The 21,476-nt window shown below is 37.2% G+C and overlaps 1 protein-coding gene across 5 annotated transcripts in view; it reads right to left on the reverse strand.

Annotated features, from left to right (window-relative positions):
* The window catches only part of LOC136384123 (cadherin-related family member 4-like), a 130,839-nt gene that overhangs the window by 11,143 nt on the left and 98,220 nt on the right, over positions 1-21,476 (reverse strand). For 4 of the 5 annotated variants that reach the window (XM_066354215.1, XM_066354214.1, XM_066354213.1 and 1 more), the window contains 2 exons: positions 14,095-14,236; positions 13,662-13,915 (listed from right to left, as the gene is read on the reverse strand). In XM_066354215.1, the coding sequence (XP_066210312.1) occupies positions 13,662-13,915; positions 14,095-14,236 (396 nt within the window). Of the gene's footprint in view, positions 1-13,661; positions 13,916-14,094; positions 14,237-21,476 lie in introns of those variants that run through there. The other variant, XM_066354217.1, reaches the window with a different exon arrangement.

A 21,476-nucleotide genomic window follows, 5' to 3' on the forward strand; every position in this document is an offset into this window, starting at 1 on the left:
TGCAAAAAAAAAAAAATCAGCCAACAGAGGTGGCAGCAGAAATATAATAGTACCCCTTACAGAATTCATCAAGTGGAATCCTGATAACTTTGTTGAATACTGGTAGTTGTTGAGATTAAGGGTTATATGATTAAACAGGCTGTTTTACACAACAACCTGGGCATGTCTGTGCAGAAAAAGATCAAATCTATCTGACTATGTTCCTGCAGTGTCAACTGAAATACAACGAACTTTTTTTTTTTTTTTTTTTTAGTATTTTTCTGAAGCTGGAAACGGGGAGAGACAGTCAGACAGACTCCCGCATGTGCCTGACCGGGATCCACCCAGCACGCCCACCAGGGGGTGATGCTCTGCCCCTCCGGGGCGTCGCTCTGTTGCAACCTGAGCCACTCTAGCGCCTGGGGCAGAGGCCAAGGAGCCATCCCCAGCGCCAGGGCCATCCCTGCTCCAATGGAGCCTCTGCTGCGGGAGGGGAAGAGAGAGACAGAGAAGAAGGAGAGGGGGAGGGGTGGAGAAACAGATGGGCGCTTCTTCTGTGTGCCCTGGCCGGGAATCGAACCCGGGACTTCTGCACGCCAGGCCGACGCTCCACCACTGAGCCAACCGGCCAGGGCCCGGACTTGTTTTCTTAAGTAAATAACATATAAATATAATATTCCTGAGTGATAGACTAAATGGATAATACTCTGGTTATATCAATTAACCACCTCGCTCTATCATCAGCTCATTAAGATACTATATCTCTGCCAAACACGTTTGGAAAGAATGCCACTACTCATAAAGAAAGGGACCAGAAGCCTAACCCTATTAGGTTAGCTAGCAAACTCTCTTTTTCTTTTCTTTTTTCTTTCTCCCCTTTCTTTCTTCCTTCCTTTTTCACCCTTCCTTCCTTCCTTCCTTCCTTCCATCCTTCCTTTCTTTCTCTCAACAGATATTTATTGAACACCTACTATATCCCAAGAAGTTTCCATCAGAATTACCATAGAAAGAAAATATAAGACCTTAATTCTGAAAAGGATAAGTAGCATTTACCTAACAGCCACTATGTGCCTTTAGTTATATTATTTCAATCGCCTCTACAGCCAATCTTAAAGAAAAAGTGCTCACTGCTTCTAATTTTAAAAAGAGGACGGAGGCCCCACGAGGTTCTTTTCTATGTTACCTAAAGTTCCACACCCACTAATTGGCAGAACTGGGATTCACATTCAGATGTGTGTGTTTCTAAAGACCATATTCTTTCTAGTAGACAATGCTTCCTGTTGCAAAAATGAGAATATTGTGAGAATTTTATGAAAAAAGTTAATTCCTATATTACACAAAAATTACTATAATTTTTTCATGAGAATTCAACTGCATAAATCCAATTCAGAGTGTTTGAAATTGTTCAGAGGTGGAAGGAAACAATCCTCTACTTCTCATACTTGGCTCGCCCGGCAAACAAGACTAGATGCCCCGTGTGTTTATTCACTCGCCTGCTCCATTTTTCATGCAAAGACATCTAAAGCTTTTATTTTTTTTTCCAAAAAGTTCAACTATTTATTTTTTTTTATTTTTTTATTTTTTTTAAATTTTCTGGTTGTGATTTTCTTTCTTTCTTTTTTTTTTTTTTTTTTTGTATTTTTCTGAAGCTGGAAACGGGAAGACAGTCAGACAGACTCCCACATGCGCCCGACTGGGATCCACCCGGCATGCCCACCAGGGGGCGATGCTCTGCCCCTCCAGGGCGTCGCTTTGCCGCGACCAGAGCCACTCCAGCGCCTGGGGCAGAGGCCAAGGAGCCATCCCCAGCGCCCGGGCCATCTTTGCTCCAATGGAGCCTTGGCTGCGGGAGGGGAAGAGAGAGACAGAGAGGAAGGAGCGGGGGGTGGGGGTGGGGGGTGGGGGGGGGGTGGAGAAGCAAATGGGCGCTTCTCCTATGTGCCCTGGCTGGAAATCGAACCCGGGTCCCCCGCCCGCCAGGCCGACGCTCTACCGCTGAGCCAACCGGCCAGGGCCAACTATTTATTTTTTAGTATTTCAAAGTCTAAGACAAATTGAGATATTACTTTTCTTCAGGAATTATGTAAAAAAAGCAAATTTTCTACAAGGATTAAATATTGTATTAATGACTTGTATTTATATAACGTGTTTATTACAAGAGCTTTCAGGTCTCTTGTTTCATTTGATCCTGGCAACATCCTTTGTACAATACATACAGCTAGGTTAATCTGTTAAGGAATCCACTTACAGTACACAGATTAAATGTTTAAATGTGTATTATTTGCAAGCTTGGCTCCCTCAATTATATATTCTTTCAACTGGTGATTCAAAACAATTTCCAAAAACAAATTTGGGGATTAGCATTTGATACTCTCGGTATTTCCATAACTTACTAAATTATCACTTTATATTTTAATTATTTATAAAATGTTTGGAGTTCCCACTGGATAACAGTCAATAGGGCAAGGACATTCCCTCTCACCTTCCTGAAATAACCTGACTGGTGTTCTCTGCTGCTCTTCCCCAGTCTGTCCTCCCATCCACTGGTGAACTTTTATCTTGAAACTATTCCTTTCTACTTCCCAGAAATCAAATTGGCTTTGTATTATCTAAAACAAAGTTCAAAATCCATATCATTGACTCTAGACCTGTGTAATTTCTAGATTTACATAGTATCTACCTTTCTGGGCTGGCCTCTGGCTGACCCTCCTCAAAGGCTCTAGCCACACTTGGTGTTAATTCCATCAAGAGCATGTAGTCTCACATCTATGTTCCTTAGTTTCCATTATTCTAAATGTCTTTGTTTTTTGTTCTATCCATCAAAGGCCTACAGAAAATTCAAATATCTCTTCTTAGAACTTCTTTTTTTTTTTTTTTTTTGTATTTTTCTGAAGCTGGAAACGGAGAGAGACAGTCAGACAGACTCCCGCATGCGCCTGACCGGGATCCACCCGGCACGCCCACCAGGGGCGACGCTCTGCCCCTCAGGGGCGTCGCTCTGCCGCGACCAGAGCCATTCTAGCGCCTGGGGCAGAGGCCAAGGAGCCATCCCCAGCACCCGGGCCATCTTTGCTCCAATGGAGCCTTGGCTGCGGGAGGGGAAGAGAGAGACAGAGTGGAAGGAGGGGGCGGGGGTGGAGAAGCAAATGGGTGCTTCTCCCATGTGCCCTGGCCAGGAATCGAACCCGGGTCCCCCGCACACCAGGCCAACGCTCTACCACTGAGCCAACCGGCCAGGGCCTTCTTAGAACTTCTAATATTCTCTAAGCCAGAATCTGTGACATTGCTGTACCATGAGATATTTGTTAACTCTTTCTTTATAGCACTTGTCATCATGATGTGGAATTAGATTGACTTTAAATAAATCTATATACTAATTATGACTTATAAGTAATTGCATGATATAAGCTCTGCCATTCTCCTTACTGAATTTCACTCTGCAAAATCACCACACTGGTCCTCAACTATTTCCCTACTCTGATGCCAGTCTTCTTGATTCTACCACTTACTTTGTCTGAGACTTTGGGAAAGCTATTTAACCTCCTGAAATATGAGTTTTCTTTTCTATAACAGACAGAAATAGTTGAAGCTTTGATTTTGAATGAATTATTTTTGTTTAACCATGTGGAAATTTAATTTTAGATAAATTAATAAACATATATTTCATGCCTAGCTAAGAATTTTGTTAATATATGAATAAAATTATCTTCTCATAAGGAAAATTATAAAAATTTAACTTAATTATGGTATTCTAAAATTCCTAAAAATCATTTTTGCTCATATATATATTTATTGTGCAAAACATTCTTTTCATATTACAATTTTATACATAGACTGAAACTGTTCTACTGCTTACTGGCTCACTTAAGCAGAACTCATGAAGATAACTCTTATAGTTGAACAACTGAGCAGTTCTCCTCTCTTGAATGAACGTGATGAGTGGTACAGTAGATGGCTAAAGATTGACAGGACACTGGACTGTGTATGTCATCAGACATTTATCTCACCATTAGGTAAATCACCAGTGAAAACAAAAGAAATTCCTGTCTGTTATTTGGTCACGAACTAAGCCTCTTACAGCTGTCTGTAGTTAATTTGGTTTGATTTCTAACCTTAATTACTTAACTTGTTATATTTTACAGAAAAGACAATAACAACATTCTTCCCTGTCATGAAGTCTTTCCTCATTGGGTATTAGGGTCACAGCAGTTGTTCAAGGCTATAATCTAGCAGACTACAATTTATATATTTCTGCTGACTTTTGGATTATTTCAATTAACTCTCATTGAGGAAGAATTTTTTAGTTTGCCAATAAGAAATTGTAATTCAAGTTTATGTAACAGTTAGGCTATGTCTCAAATACTTCAAGTACAGACCTAGGTTCTATGGAAAACAAGTAATTTTTAGTAGTAAAAACCTGATAATTTAAGTGGAAATACTGATGTTCCTCTTTTACCCAAAATATACTATACTGCTCACAAAAATTAGGGGTATTTTATCACTTCATATTCATTTTGAAATATTCCCTAATTTTTGTGAGCAGTATATAAATATTAATAAATCTATCAACTACATTTTTAAAAATATTAATATTATAAAGAAAACATGAAAACTTTTTTTCCTTAATGAAAAATGCAAATAAAAAGTAGAGAGTAGACAATGAAAAATGATTTTCTCTCTATCCTTTCAGGTTCTTGGTGGAGAAACCCTTCCACCCTCCCACTGAACCTCCATAGTAAAAGATAGGTTCACAGAAAAACAAACAGGTCATAGCCAGTTGGCTCAGTGGTAGAGCATCAACCAGCATGTCAATATCTCAGTTTAATTCCCGGTTAGGGCACACAGAAGTGACCAGTTGGCTCAGTGGTAGAGCATCAACCAGCATGTTGATATCTCAGTTTAATTCCCGGTTAGGGCACACAGAAGTGACCATCTGCTTCTCCACCTCTCTCCTCCCTTCTCCTACCCCAGCCATAATTTGATTGGTTTGAGTGAATTGGCCCTGGGCTCTGAGGATGGCTCCCTGGGGGGGGGGGGGCGAGCTACAGCAGACCGAGTGACCCCTTGCTCAAGCCAGTGACCTTGTGCTCAAGCTGGTGAGCTTTGCTCAAACTAGATGAACCTGTGCTCAAGCTGGCAACCTCAGCGTCTCGAACTTGAGTCCTTGCATCCCAGTCCAATGCTCTATCCACTGCGCCACCGCCAGTTCAATAACATAGTTAATGGTAAGAAACCTGAAGCTTCCCCACTCAGTTCAGGAATAGGAGAAGAATGTCTTCTCTCACCTATCCTTTTTAACATTGTACTGAAAGTTCTTGCTAATTCAATAAATTAGGAAAAGGTAATACACAGTATATAAAGATTGGAAAAAAAGAGATAAAACTTTTCACAGTTGTCCTGTTAATCTATGTAGAAATTTTGAAATAACTTAATGAGAAAACTTCTGGAACTGAGAAATGATTATAGCATGGTTGCCAAATACAAGATTAGTAGACAAAAGTCAGTATTGCTGTCCTATATATCAGCAATAAATATGTAGATTTTAATATTAAAACTATAATGCCATTTACATTAGCAACTCCCAAAATGAAAAACAGGTATTAATCTGATAACATATGTGCAAAATTTATATGAGAATAACTAAAAAAGTGATGAATAAAATCAAATAACTAAATAAATAGAGAGGTAGTTCATATCCACATGTATACAGGAAGGCTCAATATTGTTAAATGACCTTGGGCTCAAGCTGGTGAGTACTGCTCAAATCAGATGAGTCTGCACTTAAGCTGGTGACCTCTGGGTTTCGAACCTGGGTCCTCTGCATCCCATTTCAATGTTCTATCCACTGTGCCACCATCTGGCCAGGCTCAATAAGTAAATATTAAAAATAAATTAAAATAAAAATAAATCAAGACAGAAATTGAAAGTAATTAATTGCCTAACCATGATTTTCTTAGAATGAAAACAAGACCTTTAGCAAAAAGAAATTACACTGTATTTAAAAGAAAAAAACCCAAAAGACATTAGATGCCCTGGCCGCTTGGATCAGTGGTAGAGTGTCAACCTGGCATGTGGAAATATCAGGTTTGATTCCTGGCCAGGGCACACAGGAGAAGTGTCCATCTGCTTCTCCATCCTTCCCCCTCTCCTTTCTATCTATTTCTCTCTTCCCCTTCTGCAGCCAAGGCTCCATTGGAGTAAAGTTGGCCTGAGAGCTGAAGATGGCTCCATGGCCTCCACTTCAGGTGTTATAATGGCTCCCATTGCAGCAGAGCAATTCCCCTGATGGGCTGAGTATCGCCCCCTAGTGGGCTTGCCGGGTGGATCCTGGTTGGGTGCATACAGAAGTCTGTCTCTCTGTATCCCCACTTCTCACTTCAGAAAAATACGGAAAAAAAAGACATTAGAAAAGCTAAATCAATTTCCTAAGTTTCTTTAATCAATTTGGCTCTCTTTGATTATTCACTTAATACTTTTGAAGGCCTTGAAACTTACTTGATATTTTGTAAAATGCTAAATACATGATTAGTGTCCAGTGCATAAATAACTTTTAAAAATAAAACAATACTAATAACAAGTTCCAAAGGAAGCTATATTTTATCTTAAACTGGAGTAGCATTAAATCTAATATCAATGTACTTAAAAATGCAAATATGTGAAATATCATATGATAAAAATTAATAACCAACATCATGAAGTTGAGTATTGTTTTATATTTGTATTTGTGACTAGCTTTTCTTTTAAAGTTTAATTTAATGTTTGTCTTGCATAAGGAAACTCATATGCATCAAATAGTTACACATTTTTTATACCAGTAGTTCCAGAACTTTGAACACTTCTGTGTAGAAATTTCAGTAACATGACCAAACACAATCTTATCTTCTTAATAAGGGGTTTATGAGTTTTATTTCCTAAAGAATATAGCCACAATTCAAGAGACTAATAGAAATAATATTCTTTTCAATCACATAAGATATTATTTTCTTTTCTTTAATTTTAGTGAGAGGAGGGGAGCCTGAGAGACTCTTGCATGCATTCTGACCAGGATCAACCCGACAAGCCCATGAGGGTCAATGTTCTACCCATCTGAAGCCATTGCTCCATTGCTCAGCAAAGGAGCCACTTTTTAGCATCTGAGGCAAATATCAGGGAGCCATCCTCAGCACCCGCGTCCAATTAGCTCGAATCAATTCATCCAGGGCTGGAGGAGAGTAAAAGGGAGGGGTAGGGATGGAGAAGCAGATGGTCGCTCCTCCTGTGTGCCCTGACTGGGAATCGAACCCAGGACATCTATACGCAGGGCTGATGCTCTACCACTGAGCTAACTGGCCAGGGCCAATTATTCTATTTTATTTTTTTAATGTTTTATTATTTTTAAAATTTTTTATTTATTAATTTTAGAGAGAGGAAACAGAGAGAAGGGGGAGGAGCAGAAAGCATCAACTCCCATATATGCCTTGACCAGGCAAGCCTGGGGTTTTGGAGTTTCAAACCAGGAACCTCAGCATTTCAGGTCAATGCGCCACCACAGGTCAGGCTGTTCTATTTGCTTTAAAAATAAACCCTAGCTCTTCTGTTGAGTATCTCAAAAAAACCAAAAACTAGGCAATAGAATAGTCAAGTAGACTCAGAAAAGGAGATTATATATTATTTTTCTAGGATGTAATTTGCTTATGAAATGGTAGGCAGAGTTATGCCACTTTTTTTCTTACCTCTACCTATACCTTTAAAGACAGTGACCCTGTACAATATGGGGGTTAGGGGCACCAACCCCATCCCTGTGCAGTTGAAAATTCATGTATAACTTTTGACTTCCCCAGAGCTTAACTACAAATACCCTACTATTGACCAGAAGCCTTACTAATAACATAAAGTCGATCAGCACATATTTCGTATGTTCTAGGTATAGATACTATAATTCTCTCAGTAAAGTAAGTTAGAGAAAAGAAAATGTTATCAAGAAAATCATAAGGTAGAGAAAATACTTTGGTTGTGTTTATTTAAAAATTTGGTTATATGTGGATCTGCACAATTCAGTCGTGTTGTTCAAGAGTCAACTATACTTCCTTCACAATTCTATTACTGTGTATATTTTCTACTGGGAGTTGAATGGACACAAAGACCAAGAATCAAGGTTAATTCCTAAGTTCTCACTATATATTTATAGAGCAAGTTTCTTTATAGGGTATCTAAACATAAGGCATAAAACACATGGGAATAAATGCCCAAACATTTGTATAACTTACGCTACTTCTCAACACAGAAAAAGTGAAATATTTTGAGGGTCACCTAGAGACTTTATTTTCAAGTCACACCTAAATAAAGAAGATAATTAGCCACTAGTTTCCATGGTTGCAATTAAAAATGAAAACTTACATGTTTTATAGAGAGTTGATGAACAGCAAAATGGTTCAAAATACAAAGCAGAGGTTCCCGAGTACCCTCATTAGTCCCAGGGAACTTTTATTGCTGTAAAAGTGGAGGTAAATATATACATACATCATATCTCAAAACACATCTGTTTCGCATGCTCTGTGAGAACAGATACATATAAGCATGCTTCCCTTTTATGTTTCTTCATATTCGCTCCACTTTGGCCTACCATAAGTGTATTATATTCATGATTGTCAACTCATTACATCAATGCCTCTTTACCGATTTGTTCTTAGAAATAATTTAAGATAAGAGAGCTGAATTCATTATAATTCTGCTATTGCATTTAAAAGTTATAATTTAATACGTTTTCCTTTTTACAAAAATAAGGTAAAAGCTAGTAGGAAAAAAATTCATTCATTTGAAATATGGTGTTAAAGGAGAGCTCTATAAACACCCTGAACCTCCAGAAAGATGATTAAGTGAGACCTAGAGCAAATTAATTCTAAAACGTCATTGGAGGCAAAAATGACAAAACCGAAGCTGTCCTACTTCAGGCACATAGGAAAAAGGCAGGGTTCTTTGGAAAAAACAAGATGCTGGAAAAAGTAGAATGCAGCATCAAAAGTGGAAGACCAAATATAGGACGAACTAATTCCATAAAATCAGCCATAGGCGTGAGTCTACAGGAGCTGAGCAGGACTGCTGAGAACAGGACATTGTGGACGCCACTTGTTCATAGGGTCACCCAGAGTCAGAGGTGACTCCACAGCACATAACACACACAGTGCTGGGTGTCTGGAGGCTTTTGTTTGTTTGTTTTTCTGTAAAGGGGTCAATCAAGTTTAAGAAACATAGCAGTAGTGGACTAGTAGAACAAAAATGTCCTCTAAAACTAGATCTATCTGGACTGAAATTATGACCTTTACTTAAAATTCGGTGAGTTAAGTTCCATTTGGAACAATGCTGCCTACGTAGTAGGGTTGCTGTAAGAATAAGAATACCTTCTGAAAGCTTATAGTATTCAGTGGGAATCAGTTAGTGCCCACTATTGTCTCTACTGTGGTGTCATTATTTATTCACGTTAGAAAATGACAAAGAACAACAAGAGGAATTTAGTGCAGGAGTGAGACGCTGGTTGAACTATCTCAGTGGGCTTCGCTTTCTAGTCATGCAAGGCAAAGAGGATGGTAAAGCACAGCGCACAGCAAGTAATCTATTTCTCTAATTTCTTTTGCAGTTTTGATATCTACATAAAGGTTAGATTCAGGTCAAAATAAAGTGCCAGCAGTTTTCAGGGACTTATTTAAGTGTGTGGCTACAGTGCTGCATTATGCTTTGAAAGAGGGGTGGACAACTAAAGTAAATGCTCTTTAATTTTTTCAGCGACTAAACTTTTGCTTATAAGTATTTGTTACACTTTCTTTAATCTCCTTTACACACTTTAAATTTCTTCTACCTTTCCAAGTCTACCAAAGAATAAGATAGGTCCAGCAGGGTGCTGGCAAACAAACTCCTGAAAAGCAAAAAAAAGAAGAAAAAAATCCTAGAATGTAGCATTTACCAATTTTCATAGTGTTAACATTCCCACCAGGACTGAATTCGAACTACTAAAGGCTTAGCAACCAGCCTACAAATTTTCTGAGTACTTAACAATAGGCTTTCCTTAGTTGAAATGAGCGGCTCCAGCATACCACTGCTCTAAATCACCAGCTGAAACAGAAGTTTCAGACATACTTGATTGCAAATTATATTGTGAGGTTTACACTAATAAAGAATTGATCTTTGATGAGTCGAAGTCAGCTTTGGGAAAATGATATGCCTCTGTAATGAGCATAATAGTGTAGAAAATGTGGTTAGAAAGACATTATCCCTTGTATTTTAGCATGTTTCTAAGCAGCCATATCTTTAGGATCAATCTTCCAAGTTCAGATTAAATGAAAGACACTAAACAATTTCAATTTTGTCATTTTATACATCTAATGCCTTTTTTTAGTACTTCATTGATAAGTTGAAAACCTTTTTAATTATACTAATAAAACATTAAACATCATCAAACATGGATAGGTTACCAGGATGAATCAATGGGAAGATTGGACAGTAATTTATAGAGACTTTCTCTTTTGTACTCTTTTCCTATGCACTGTTTATGTTGAAATCAGAGTAAAAAAAATAGTTATAAATTTGTATGATTTAAGGCTTCTATCTTTTGTATTTTGAAAATGGATACTAATGCTGGGCTTTTTATTAAGAACTCAATTTGTTGAACTCAGATAGTTTCAGGAATTTTGATTCATAATTCTTTAGGGATTTTATTTGCAGGAAATGGTGTCTAGCCAGTTACCTCATTGTCTCTTTAGCCGATCTGTACTTAAACTGGAGTTTAGTTCAGTTCATGAAATATGGCCATTTCTTTCTCCTGTACCTGCCCCGAGAGGGACCTCTGAATAGGCAGGTAGGGGTTCAAAGACAAAGGTTAATTAGGAGATAATATACAGCCATTCTGTTTATTTTAGTCGAGGGTTGGGCTTATTAATTACTAGCTTCTTTGACTAAGTCATTCTACATTAAAGTTAAATACTTTTTTTTATATTTTCCATCCTAAACTTTGAGGTATTATTTTACTTATTTATAATGTCTATAAAAGTATGCCAAGTATTAACATATTTAAGAAATATATTATGTAGATTTTTCTCTATAGTTATTTTAATGACTTATATTACTTTGTTTACTTTATGATAATAAAAATATATTTTGCTCATAGAGATATTTTTTAAATAAATTTAGAAGCAGTAATAAACCATGTTGTTAGTCAATATTTCTTAATCTGGGTTCCAGGGATGGGTTTTACTAGCCTCTAATGTTGAATATAAACATGTATGCACATATACTTGTGCATATTGTTCTGGAGAGAGAAAGAGAGACCATAACTTTCATCAGATTCTGCAACAGCTCATAAATCCCCTTTCCCTCAATTAGGAACTACCACATACCTTTTGTGTAACATATGGCGTTGGTCCTTTTACTTATCAAGTGCCATACTTGACATTGTCAAATATGCAGAGGTCTTTATTGAATGCCTTTACTAGATTATAATTTATGGAATGCCCAATTTTTTTCAAAAGCCTAAGAAAACATTTTCTAAAAAAATATTTAAAAATCAACATTTATAGTGAATTTCATGCTGAGTATGTCTCTTATAATATTTATTATATGATTGAATGTATTTTTAATAACTTTACATATTTTATCCACAGTCTATATATTTTTTTAACTCACAGACCCACATTGTTAGTAATCTGGCATTAACAACACTCTGTTTTGTAATGGAATTTTATAGTTATATTTAGGAGCAGAAAATTCTGGCAGAAGATTCTAATCACTTAAAATGTTTTTAAGTTTTTATATCTCATTCAATATTCTAAATGGAAAGATCTGCCAAACACTAATACTACTACTAATAAAACCCACAGTCTAATAGTGGCTAATTTATCTTTATCACAATATATCAAAATACACAAATTTTAAACACAATAAATGGTGAATTTTATTGTTTATGTATATTTCAAATCTAGCATTTCATCTCCACATAAACTATCATTGCCTTGGTTTTGGACACCTAACACTTGTTTCTGGATTGAAAAATTGTTAGAAATAATTGAAAGTCCACAGAAACAATATTAATTTTCTTCTGCTTGGCACTTGGAAACATCACTAATTCTATACTATTTTAGTCCAACTTATTGTTTTCTTTGGATCCAGAATAGTCAAATTGTAAGATGATGATTTTGTATAGCTAATGTAAAACTTCTGGACTGTGAAGTCAAGCAATGAAAAGAATTTTCTATAACTTATTTAACAAATTGTAATTTTAATAAAAAATATTCTTCATTGTGTTAGCTTGGTTATATGAAGAAAATCATAATAATGTTAGTAAGGGCATGGATATGAATACCTACTTGGCTGTTTAAACTCCACTTATTTGAAATCAAACAGCATATTCCATACAAAACAATTATATCACATTACTGATTTTCTCTTTATTTTTATATTAGTAAAGTTTGAGGCATTTTGAAGTCTTTCTTTAATGCTGTAAAACTGTTATCATTTCTTATCTCTAATAATCATCCAAAATTTCATCTTTACATTCAAGATGTTGCATGCGCAAATATGTCACATATCAACCATGAGCTCTGTTTTCTCCCGACATAAATCTAGCCTCCGGCTTCACAGTCTTCTCAGCCTCACAGAATACAGTACACTCTTCCCAGGGGTAGTTCTCTGCCTTCTTCCCGAAAACCTTTTCTTCTATTCACATAAAAAATAAGTATCTGTTTTTAAAGAAGTACATTATTATTTTTCACTACTATCCTCTGCCTATCTCAACACAAATTTACATTATTTAATCCTCAAAATTAAATAACAACTGCATTACCATTTGACAGTCTAATATTTTGTTAAATTAATCTAAGTGTATATCTTGTTTTCCAGTGAGGCTGTATGATTTTTAAGGAAATAAACTGGTACCATATATTTGTAAACCTTAGATGGTGCTATGTACATAACAAAACCTCCATGAGTATTTGTTAACATAGAAAAGTATACTATGAAGGCCCTGGCCGGTTGGCTCAGTGGTAGAGCGTCGGCCTGGCGTGCAGAAGTCCCGGGTTTGATTCCCAACCAGGGCACACAGGAGAAGCGCCCATCTGCTTCTCCACCCCTCCCCCCTCTCCTTCCTCTCTGTCTCTCTCTTCCCCTCCCGCAGCAGAGGCTCCATTGGAGCAGAGATGGCCCGGGCGCTGGGGATGGCTCCTTGGCCTCTTCCCCAGGCGCTAGAGTGGCTCTGGTCGCGATAGAGCGAGGCCCCGGAGGGGCAGAGCATCGCCCCCTGGTGGGCAGAGCGTCGCCCCCTGGTGGGCGTGCTGGGTAGATCCCGGTAGGGCGCATGCAAGAGTCTGTCTGACTGTCTCTCCCCGTTTCCAGCTTCAAAGAAATACAAAAAAAAAAAAAAAGTGTACTATGATATGAATCAACAGAATTACTAAGAATCTAAATTAAATACTATCAAGAGAGTGTACAAAAATGATTAACATTGATATATTTACCTTGACTCAAAATTAATGACTAACAGCTACAATACATTCTCCTCATTTTGATGATGGAAATTCTAATGTATTAAAGTAACTATTTCATTGATGTCTTTCTTTGCCAAAATATAAGAATAACTTGTGTGAGTGTTCCCAAATACCTTCTATGTTTATGACTAATTCAGGCTACTTTAGAATTATATTTCATCACTATGTACTTACTGTAGTTGCAGTTGTTTTTGTGGAAGAAGTTGGCTGTGTTGTGGTCCAAGGAAACACATGAACTATGACTGTTGTAGTGGCTGACAGCTGACTAGCTTTATTCCCACCTAATTCATCAGTAACTTCAATAAGTAGCTGGAATGTCAGAGGCTCCTGAATCCCTTGAAATGCATCATGCTGGAAATTCTGAGTGGTGGTCAGAGAAGGAGGATCAACACCTGGTCTCCAAAGTGTGAATTGATTATTTGTATTTCCTGAGAATGATGAGGTAATAAAATAGCAATAAAACTACATTATATATTATGTTATTTCTATTGTCTTAAGTTCTCATTAAAAATATTTCATGATATTATGTTTTCAACTACTAGAAAATATCTCAAGGAGTATCTTTTAAATAGCATAGAAATGACTTATTTAAAATCATAGATCTTACCTCCTACAATTGAGTAGCTTAGCTGTTCCTGTGGGGAATCTTTGTCTGAACAGTTGAGCTGGATAAAAGGAATTTTAATACTGGAATAAATCTGAGTTTCCAAATGTGGTGGATTGCAAACAGGAGACTCATCATTTATATTCTACAACACAAGAATATTATCTATTTTAGATTATGTCTTTTAAAAATATAGCTAATGTTACTTGTTAATTTTACTACTCATTGCTTTTACATTTGCAATATTGTTCAAACATACTTTTATAATACATCTTAATTATTTTACATTTAAAGATTATATTTTAGTATTTCAATATATAACATAACCTTTGTTGTTTGGAGTTATCCAGGAGTATAGTCTATGTTCTATTTTTAATTCAATAAAGGTGGACTTGATCTATTTTCTACATAATATTGCTATTATAGGTATTCAGACAATCATGAGGTTATTCAATTTTAAAATTAGATTGGAATCTAAATGTCATTTACTTTAAGCACTTTCCTTTAATCTAGAATATATGTCATCAAGTCTCCTCTTGAAAAAATTCCTCAGAAAAAGTACTCACTACCTCAGTTGAGGCATATTTTACTATTGGATAGTTTTGCTTATTAGAAATATTCATTTTTATTTATTTCAATATTTTGCCTCCAAATCAAACCTATTCTTCCTACTTGTTGTTCTAAAGAAACTCAAAATCTAGTAGGGAATTTGACTTACATTTCAAACATGTGAGAGTTTCCAGCAATTAAATTGAAAGGAAGACTACATTATCTCTGGGAATATTTCAATTCTAAAGTTTTTTTGACTTTATTATCTAGTTTAAAAATTGTCTGTGGGATCTTGATAACATGATACGAAGCGAAATAAGTAAATCAGAAAAAAACAGGAACTGTATTATTCCATACGTAGGTGGGACATAATAGTGAAACTAAGAGACATTGATAAGAGTGTGGTGGTTACGGGGGGGAGGGGGGAATGGGAGAGGGAAAGGGGGTGGGGAGGGGCACAAAGAAAACAAGATAGAAGGTGACAGAGGACAATCTGACTTTGGGTGGTGGGTATGCAACATAATTGAACGACAAGATAACCTGGACTTGTTATCTTTGAATATATGTATCCTGATTTATTGATGTCACCCCATTAAAAAAATAAAATTATTAAAAAAACAAAAAAAAACAAAAAACAAAAAAAAACAACAACCCACCACCAGAAAACTGAAACCCACAAAAAAAAAAAAAAAAAAATTGTCTGATATGCTACGTACCATTATCTCCTTTCTCCATTTTACCTGTAACAGACATTGCTAAATCTAGCCCCTCTACTGAAAAATGTGAAATAGCCTCAGAGGCATTTTGAAAGTTAACACTCAATGGAGATACTACCAAATTATCAGAATGAAATATGAAATAAAACCATTTTATGTGCTTAATTTAGGAAAATAAAGTGCCCATTTTTATTTATGCTTTTCTTCCTTTCCTTAGTAATATTTCTTGATCATTCTTGAGCTTCTTCAACTTGACCAGTCAATTCTTTAGAAGCCACCTGAGAATGAAGAGAAAATCTGACGTTTTTTCTTTCTTTTATTTTTATATGACAGAGACAGTGAGAGAGACAGAGATATGGACAGATAGAGACAGACAGGAAGGGAGAGAGATGAGAAGCATCAATTCTTCATTGTGGTACTTTAGTTGTTCATTGACTGCTTTCTCATACATGCCTTGACCAGGGTGCTACAGCAGAGTGAGTGACCCCTTGCATGAGCCAATGACTTTGAAAGGCTCAAGCCAGCGACTTTGGGCTCAAGCCAGTGACTTTGGGCTTAAGCCAGTGACCATGGGGTCATGTCGATGATCCTACTCTAAAGCCAGCGACTCTGCACTCAAGCTGGTGAGCCTGTGCTCAAGCTGGATAAACCTGCACTCAAGCTGGCGACCTCAAGGTTTCGAACCTGGGTTCTCCGCATCCCAATCCAACACTCAATCCACTGCACCACTGCCTGGTCAGGCTCTTTCTTTCTTATTCCAACACAACACAGCTTGGTTTATTAGCTTGCCCACTGGAAGACATAAAGGGGTACTTTCTAATATTTAAGCACCTTATTTCACTAATTAAATACCTAACTCTTTAACATTAAAATCTTGATAACCATATTTCCCTGAAAATTAATCATTAATCTCCCTCTCTCCTCCCAAATATACTCCAAAAAAGGAAAGACAATATCTATTCTTTTACAATTTCTCATAGCTGCTTAAGTAATAATAAATTAAAGCTAAAATTAATATTTATTGGATGCATAGTTTACATTAGACTTTTACTTACTTACATTAATATATATTCAACAACCCAATGAAAATGTAGTATTGAGGAATTCCGATCAAGATGGTGGCATAGGTGAATGAGGAACTAGCATTCTCCCACAACTACATCAAAATTACAATTAAACTACAAAACAGCTTTCATTCAGAATGCCTGAAATCTAGCTGAACAGAAGTCCTAAACTAAGGAAATAAAGAAGCTACAGTGGGACTGGTAGAAGCTAGGGAGATGCTGACTGGGCTGATTCCACACCCATGTGTGACAGATAAAAATCAAGAGGGGTACCGCAGCTGTGGGGTTTCCCCTGGAGAAGTGAGGAGTCCTAGCCCAGCACCAGACCCCAGATCTGCAGTTTCAGGAAGAAAAGTCTCATAACTTTTGGCTGTAAAAACCAGTGAGGATTGTGGTTGAGTGAGAGGGAGGTCTGCTGGAGTCTCAAGCATTCTTCTTAAAGGACCTGCACATTGACTTACTCAAATTTGCTTGCTCTGAGTGCCAACTTTGGGGCACCAGAGACATATGAGAAGGAACTGAATTGTCAGGCACCAGGATGAGAATTGGAGGGGCAGCATTCTCCCAGACAGAAGTGATAGCAGTGGCCATTATTTCTTTTTTGGGGCCCTCCACACAAAAAGCCAACAGACAGGCACCATTTCTGAGTCTCCATTAACTTTACTAACTCTGTTAGCGGCACCCTGAGGCTAATTCCCTGAGATCCTGCTCCACCAAACTTGTGGGCCCACCCCAAGTCATTTCCAGTGGCTTTTTATACAAATAGCCTGTTTTAGCTCATGCTTCAGACTTTTCTAAACTCTTTCAAACAAGCAGCATCTGGCCTCTCACTAAGTGGCCCCAGGCTTGGATTAGTTTCAACTGGCCTTGGTTTGCAGCTTGGCCTCTTCTGGGCACCTCCAAGCCCAGCACAAATAATAGCCATCTGTAAACTACTTTGTAGCTCATGCTGGATGACCCTGGGAAGGGCACAGGAAGACCCTTGGAAGGGCACAGGAAACCCTGACCTTGGCCTGCACCTCTCCAGAGGCCCCAAATCCTTTGTACCCAGTAGAAAGCTGTAGACTACACTGAAGTACTACCCAACCTCCTCCACAAGGGATACTGTCTCAAGGGGCAGACTCAACAGGCATCAGAGACCCGGAGAAATAAATCCTGTTTGTGGGGTTAACCCCTGCACAGCTATTCCACCACAGTGGTTGTAGCCAAACTTTATAGCCAATTGGCCTGGGGTAAGTCCCTTCCACTAAGATACTAACAGCAACCAACAGGAGGGTGTACACAGCTCACACATTGTTGGGGTCACCTGTAGTGCCCAGTTTAGTTTGGGGATGCTGTGCCTCATGACCATACAGGACACCTACTACATGAGGCCACTCTACCAATACCTGGAGATAGCAGCTCCACCTAAAACATAGACACAAGCACAGGAACATAGCAAAAATGAGACAAAGAAACATGTCCCAAATGATTAATAGTACAAAAGTCCATAAAGAGAACTGAACAAAATGGAGAGAGGCAATCTATTAGATGCAGAGTTCAAAACAATGGTTATAATATTGTTCAATGAACTGAGGGGATGAACTTCATGAAAATTTCAACAAAAAAATAAGAAATACAAAAATTGAGATGAAAACATAAAAAAGAACCTGGCAGAAGTGAAGAGTATTTAACTGAAATAAAGAACATATTACAGAGTATCAACAGTGGAGTAGATAAAGCAGAGGATCCGATCAGAGATTTGGAAAATAAGGAAGCAAAAAATACCTGATCAGAACAGCAAAACAAAAAAGAATAAAAAATAAAGATAGTATAAGACACCAAAATTTTCATCATGGGGATGCTAGAAGGAAGAATAGAGCAAGAAATTAAAAAAGTATGTATACAAATAAAAATAATTCCCCGTCTTTTCTTTTTCTTTTTTACCCTATTTTCATATCAACAGAAGCCTAAAGAAAAGATTTACTTAAAGTTTGAATCAGAACACACAATTTTCACAGAGTGCAAGGCAGGAATAAAGGCAAATTAGTTCTAGAGGAATATTTTATAAGCCAGTCAATGGACTTTCCATTAAAAGCAAAAATCCCTGTAAAAGGATAAGGGCACAATGTAAAAACTGCAAAACACAAATAGAAGTAATCATCTAGGAAATGATCAAATTATCCATGAGACAATAGAAGTTAGTATGCTTCTATTGACTAAAGTAAATATTTTAAACATTATTAACCACAAGGAAAGCATAAGGCTTAGTTCATCTCCTGTTTCATTTGGATATAATAGTAAAAACTGTTTACAAAACATTTAATATAAGGATGGAGTTTATGTTAATTGTTGTCTATAATGTCACCACTGAACTCTACTCTGCCTTACTAATTATAAACAAATACAATAAAAAACAATTTTTTAAAGACAGAGAATGCTCTATTTTCTCTCTATATTGGGAACCTCTTATAACTTAAAATAAATTTGCTACCATCTTACAGTATTTTTGAAAGGAAATACAAACACTAACCCAAAATACTATATAACACAGGAAACCAATGAAAGTAATGATTTCTCTCTCAAAAATGGTTTCTTTTTTTGCAAATAACAAAACAAGGTAGTATTCTGTGTAAGTTTTTCTGAGGGAACAAGAAATTTCACTTGACTTATTAGTCAAATATCCCCCCTTTTAATACAATTATTTATTTTGATAATTAGAATAAAAGATGGGACTATACCCCTTAACTGGCATGGTGAGAGATTCAAAAGTTATTCCTTTATTATGTTTTTTCTTCTTAGTTTATGGGCTCAGTTTTTCATATGGTATTTGCAGTTCTTACAAGAAAGCTGTATTTTGGCTTCACCTCTTGTAAAAAGAAAAAGTTCTTGAATTCTTGGAATCCGATTGAACATCTTTTGTCTCAGAAGATGCCCAGAGGGCCATTTTTACGTTATCTCTGGGGTTTGCACACACACAGCCTCAAGCCAGAGACTGGACTTCAATTACTCTAACTGAGGAGGGCTTTCCAGTGTGGGTGGGCACACACATAATTTTCCCTTTGTCTTTTTTTCCACATAGTTTTTTGAGCCAAAATAACAAGAAAAAGTAATAATAATGGTTCCCACCCATATTTTCATCATGCTGTTAAGATCTGCTGTGTTGTAAAAAAAGAAAAATAAGGTAGTTTGGATTAAACAATAGAATTGAAAATAGAAGCAAACTCATATTCAGGTGCAAAAAATAGAAAAAAAAAACCCAAAACCCAAAACCCCTCAGGCTTTATTTCTTCATTTTCTGTGTTAGCCAAAAAAAAGAGAAAACTCAAAAAAAAAAAAAAAGCTCTTGTGATGGTATGTGTCCAACATTATTGTCATCCTAATGTTCACAGTCTCATGAGAATCTTGGCTTCCATAGTGAGTGCAATTATATGTCTAACACAGCGCGCTAATACAGGATGGTATGAATGCTGACAGACTATGAAGAAAGCGAAATGGCACTGAAGCCAACGGAAGAGACTCTGCTAACTCATAATCTGGAATTTCCTTTGTTATGGTCTGGCAAACTTCCCATTGACAAATAGAGTAAAAAGGGTAGTATTACCAGGGATTATTCAGTATTAACTTGTCCAGATCTTTTTCATGCCCCTTAAACTGTCAATACTATTATCCATCTCTTCCTTCTTAGATATGACGACTGTGTCTACATTAATTAAGTTATCAAAAGTATTCAAGATTCATTCCCTTAATTTTTATCCTCTAAAGATTCCTATTCCCTTTTGTCCATGTTTTATAAAATATGTTACATATCTATCATCATTTACCTTTTATAAAGTATAATTTCAAGTAAACATCACAATAGCCATAAACGTTAGATGAGAAAGACAACATTGTGACTACGTGATGGATAAGGAAACAAGGTGCAGAGTAGTAAATGACTTGACTAACTTACTAGTCAGTGAGTGATCAAGAAGGTCTCCAGTAACAGTCCTCTCTCTGTCTAACAGCATACACAACTGGAGTCAGAATTTTGGGTTAAAAACCTATTTCTATGACAGGTTCCTGTGCAAGAAACCTCTCAGTTTCTTATTTATAAAATAAGAATTTTAAAATTCCTTTATCTTATGTTTTTGTGATAATTAAAAGATACATTGTATACAAAGCATTTAAAATAACACCTGTATTCTCATTAATGAATGTTAGCTACTGTTACTATTTACTTAGAAATAATAATTTTTTTCATTTTTTGTAGCCCTAATACCCCTAATTATATGCACTTTCTTGTTCCAGTCTATAAATATGTTTCCCCATTTAAATAGTCACTTTACCCTCTCTTTACCTCTGATATTTTTGTTTCTGTCTACCAGCATGGTCAGTATTTTTTCTTATACTAAAGAAAATAAGGCCCTGGCCGGTTGGCTCAGTGGTAGAGCGTCGACCTGGTGTGCAGGAGTCCCCGGTTCAATTCCCGGCCAGGGCATACAGGAGAAGCACCCATCTGCTTCTCCACCCCTCCCCCTCTCCTTCCTCTCTGTCTCTCTCTTCCCCTCCCGCAGCCGAGGCTCCATTGGAGCAAAGATGGCCCGGGCGCTGGGGATGGCTCTGTGGCCTCTGCCTCAGGTGCTAGAATGGCTCTGGATGCAACAGAGCGACACCCCGGATGGGCAGAACATCGCCCCCTGGTGGGCATGCCGGGTGGATCCTGGTCGGGCGCATGCGGGAGTCTGACTGCCTACCCGTTTCCAGCTTCGGAAAAATGGAAAAAAAAAAAAAAAGAAAATAAGTATTGCTACTCTCTCAAGCATCATCTTTTTCTCTCCCTCCTTTAACCTAATTTTTTTTTTTTTTTTTGAAGAGCCACAAATCATTCAGTTTTAAAGCTGGGAAGTATCTTCTAGTTCATCACTCTTGTTTAACATGTAGGCACAGAGAGCTTAGAAAGCTGGCACTTTGAGCAAGGGACCGGACCTCCCTGGAGGAGTAGACCAAAGCCCTGAAAGCCCATCAGGTTCCCGAAGGGAAAAGTGCTCTTTCTCACTCCCACACTCTTCCTGCCCCAATTCTACACTCCAACTTA

Source organism: Saccopteryx leptura, chromosome 12, assembly GCF_036850995.1.
Source record: "Saccopteryx leptura isolate mSacLep1 chromosome 12, mSacLep1_pri_phased_curated, whole genome shotgun sequence".
NCBI classification, from domain to species: domain Eukaryota; kingdom Metazoa; phylum Chordata; class Mammalia; order Chiroptera; family Emballonuridae; genus Saccopteryx; species Saccopteryx leptura.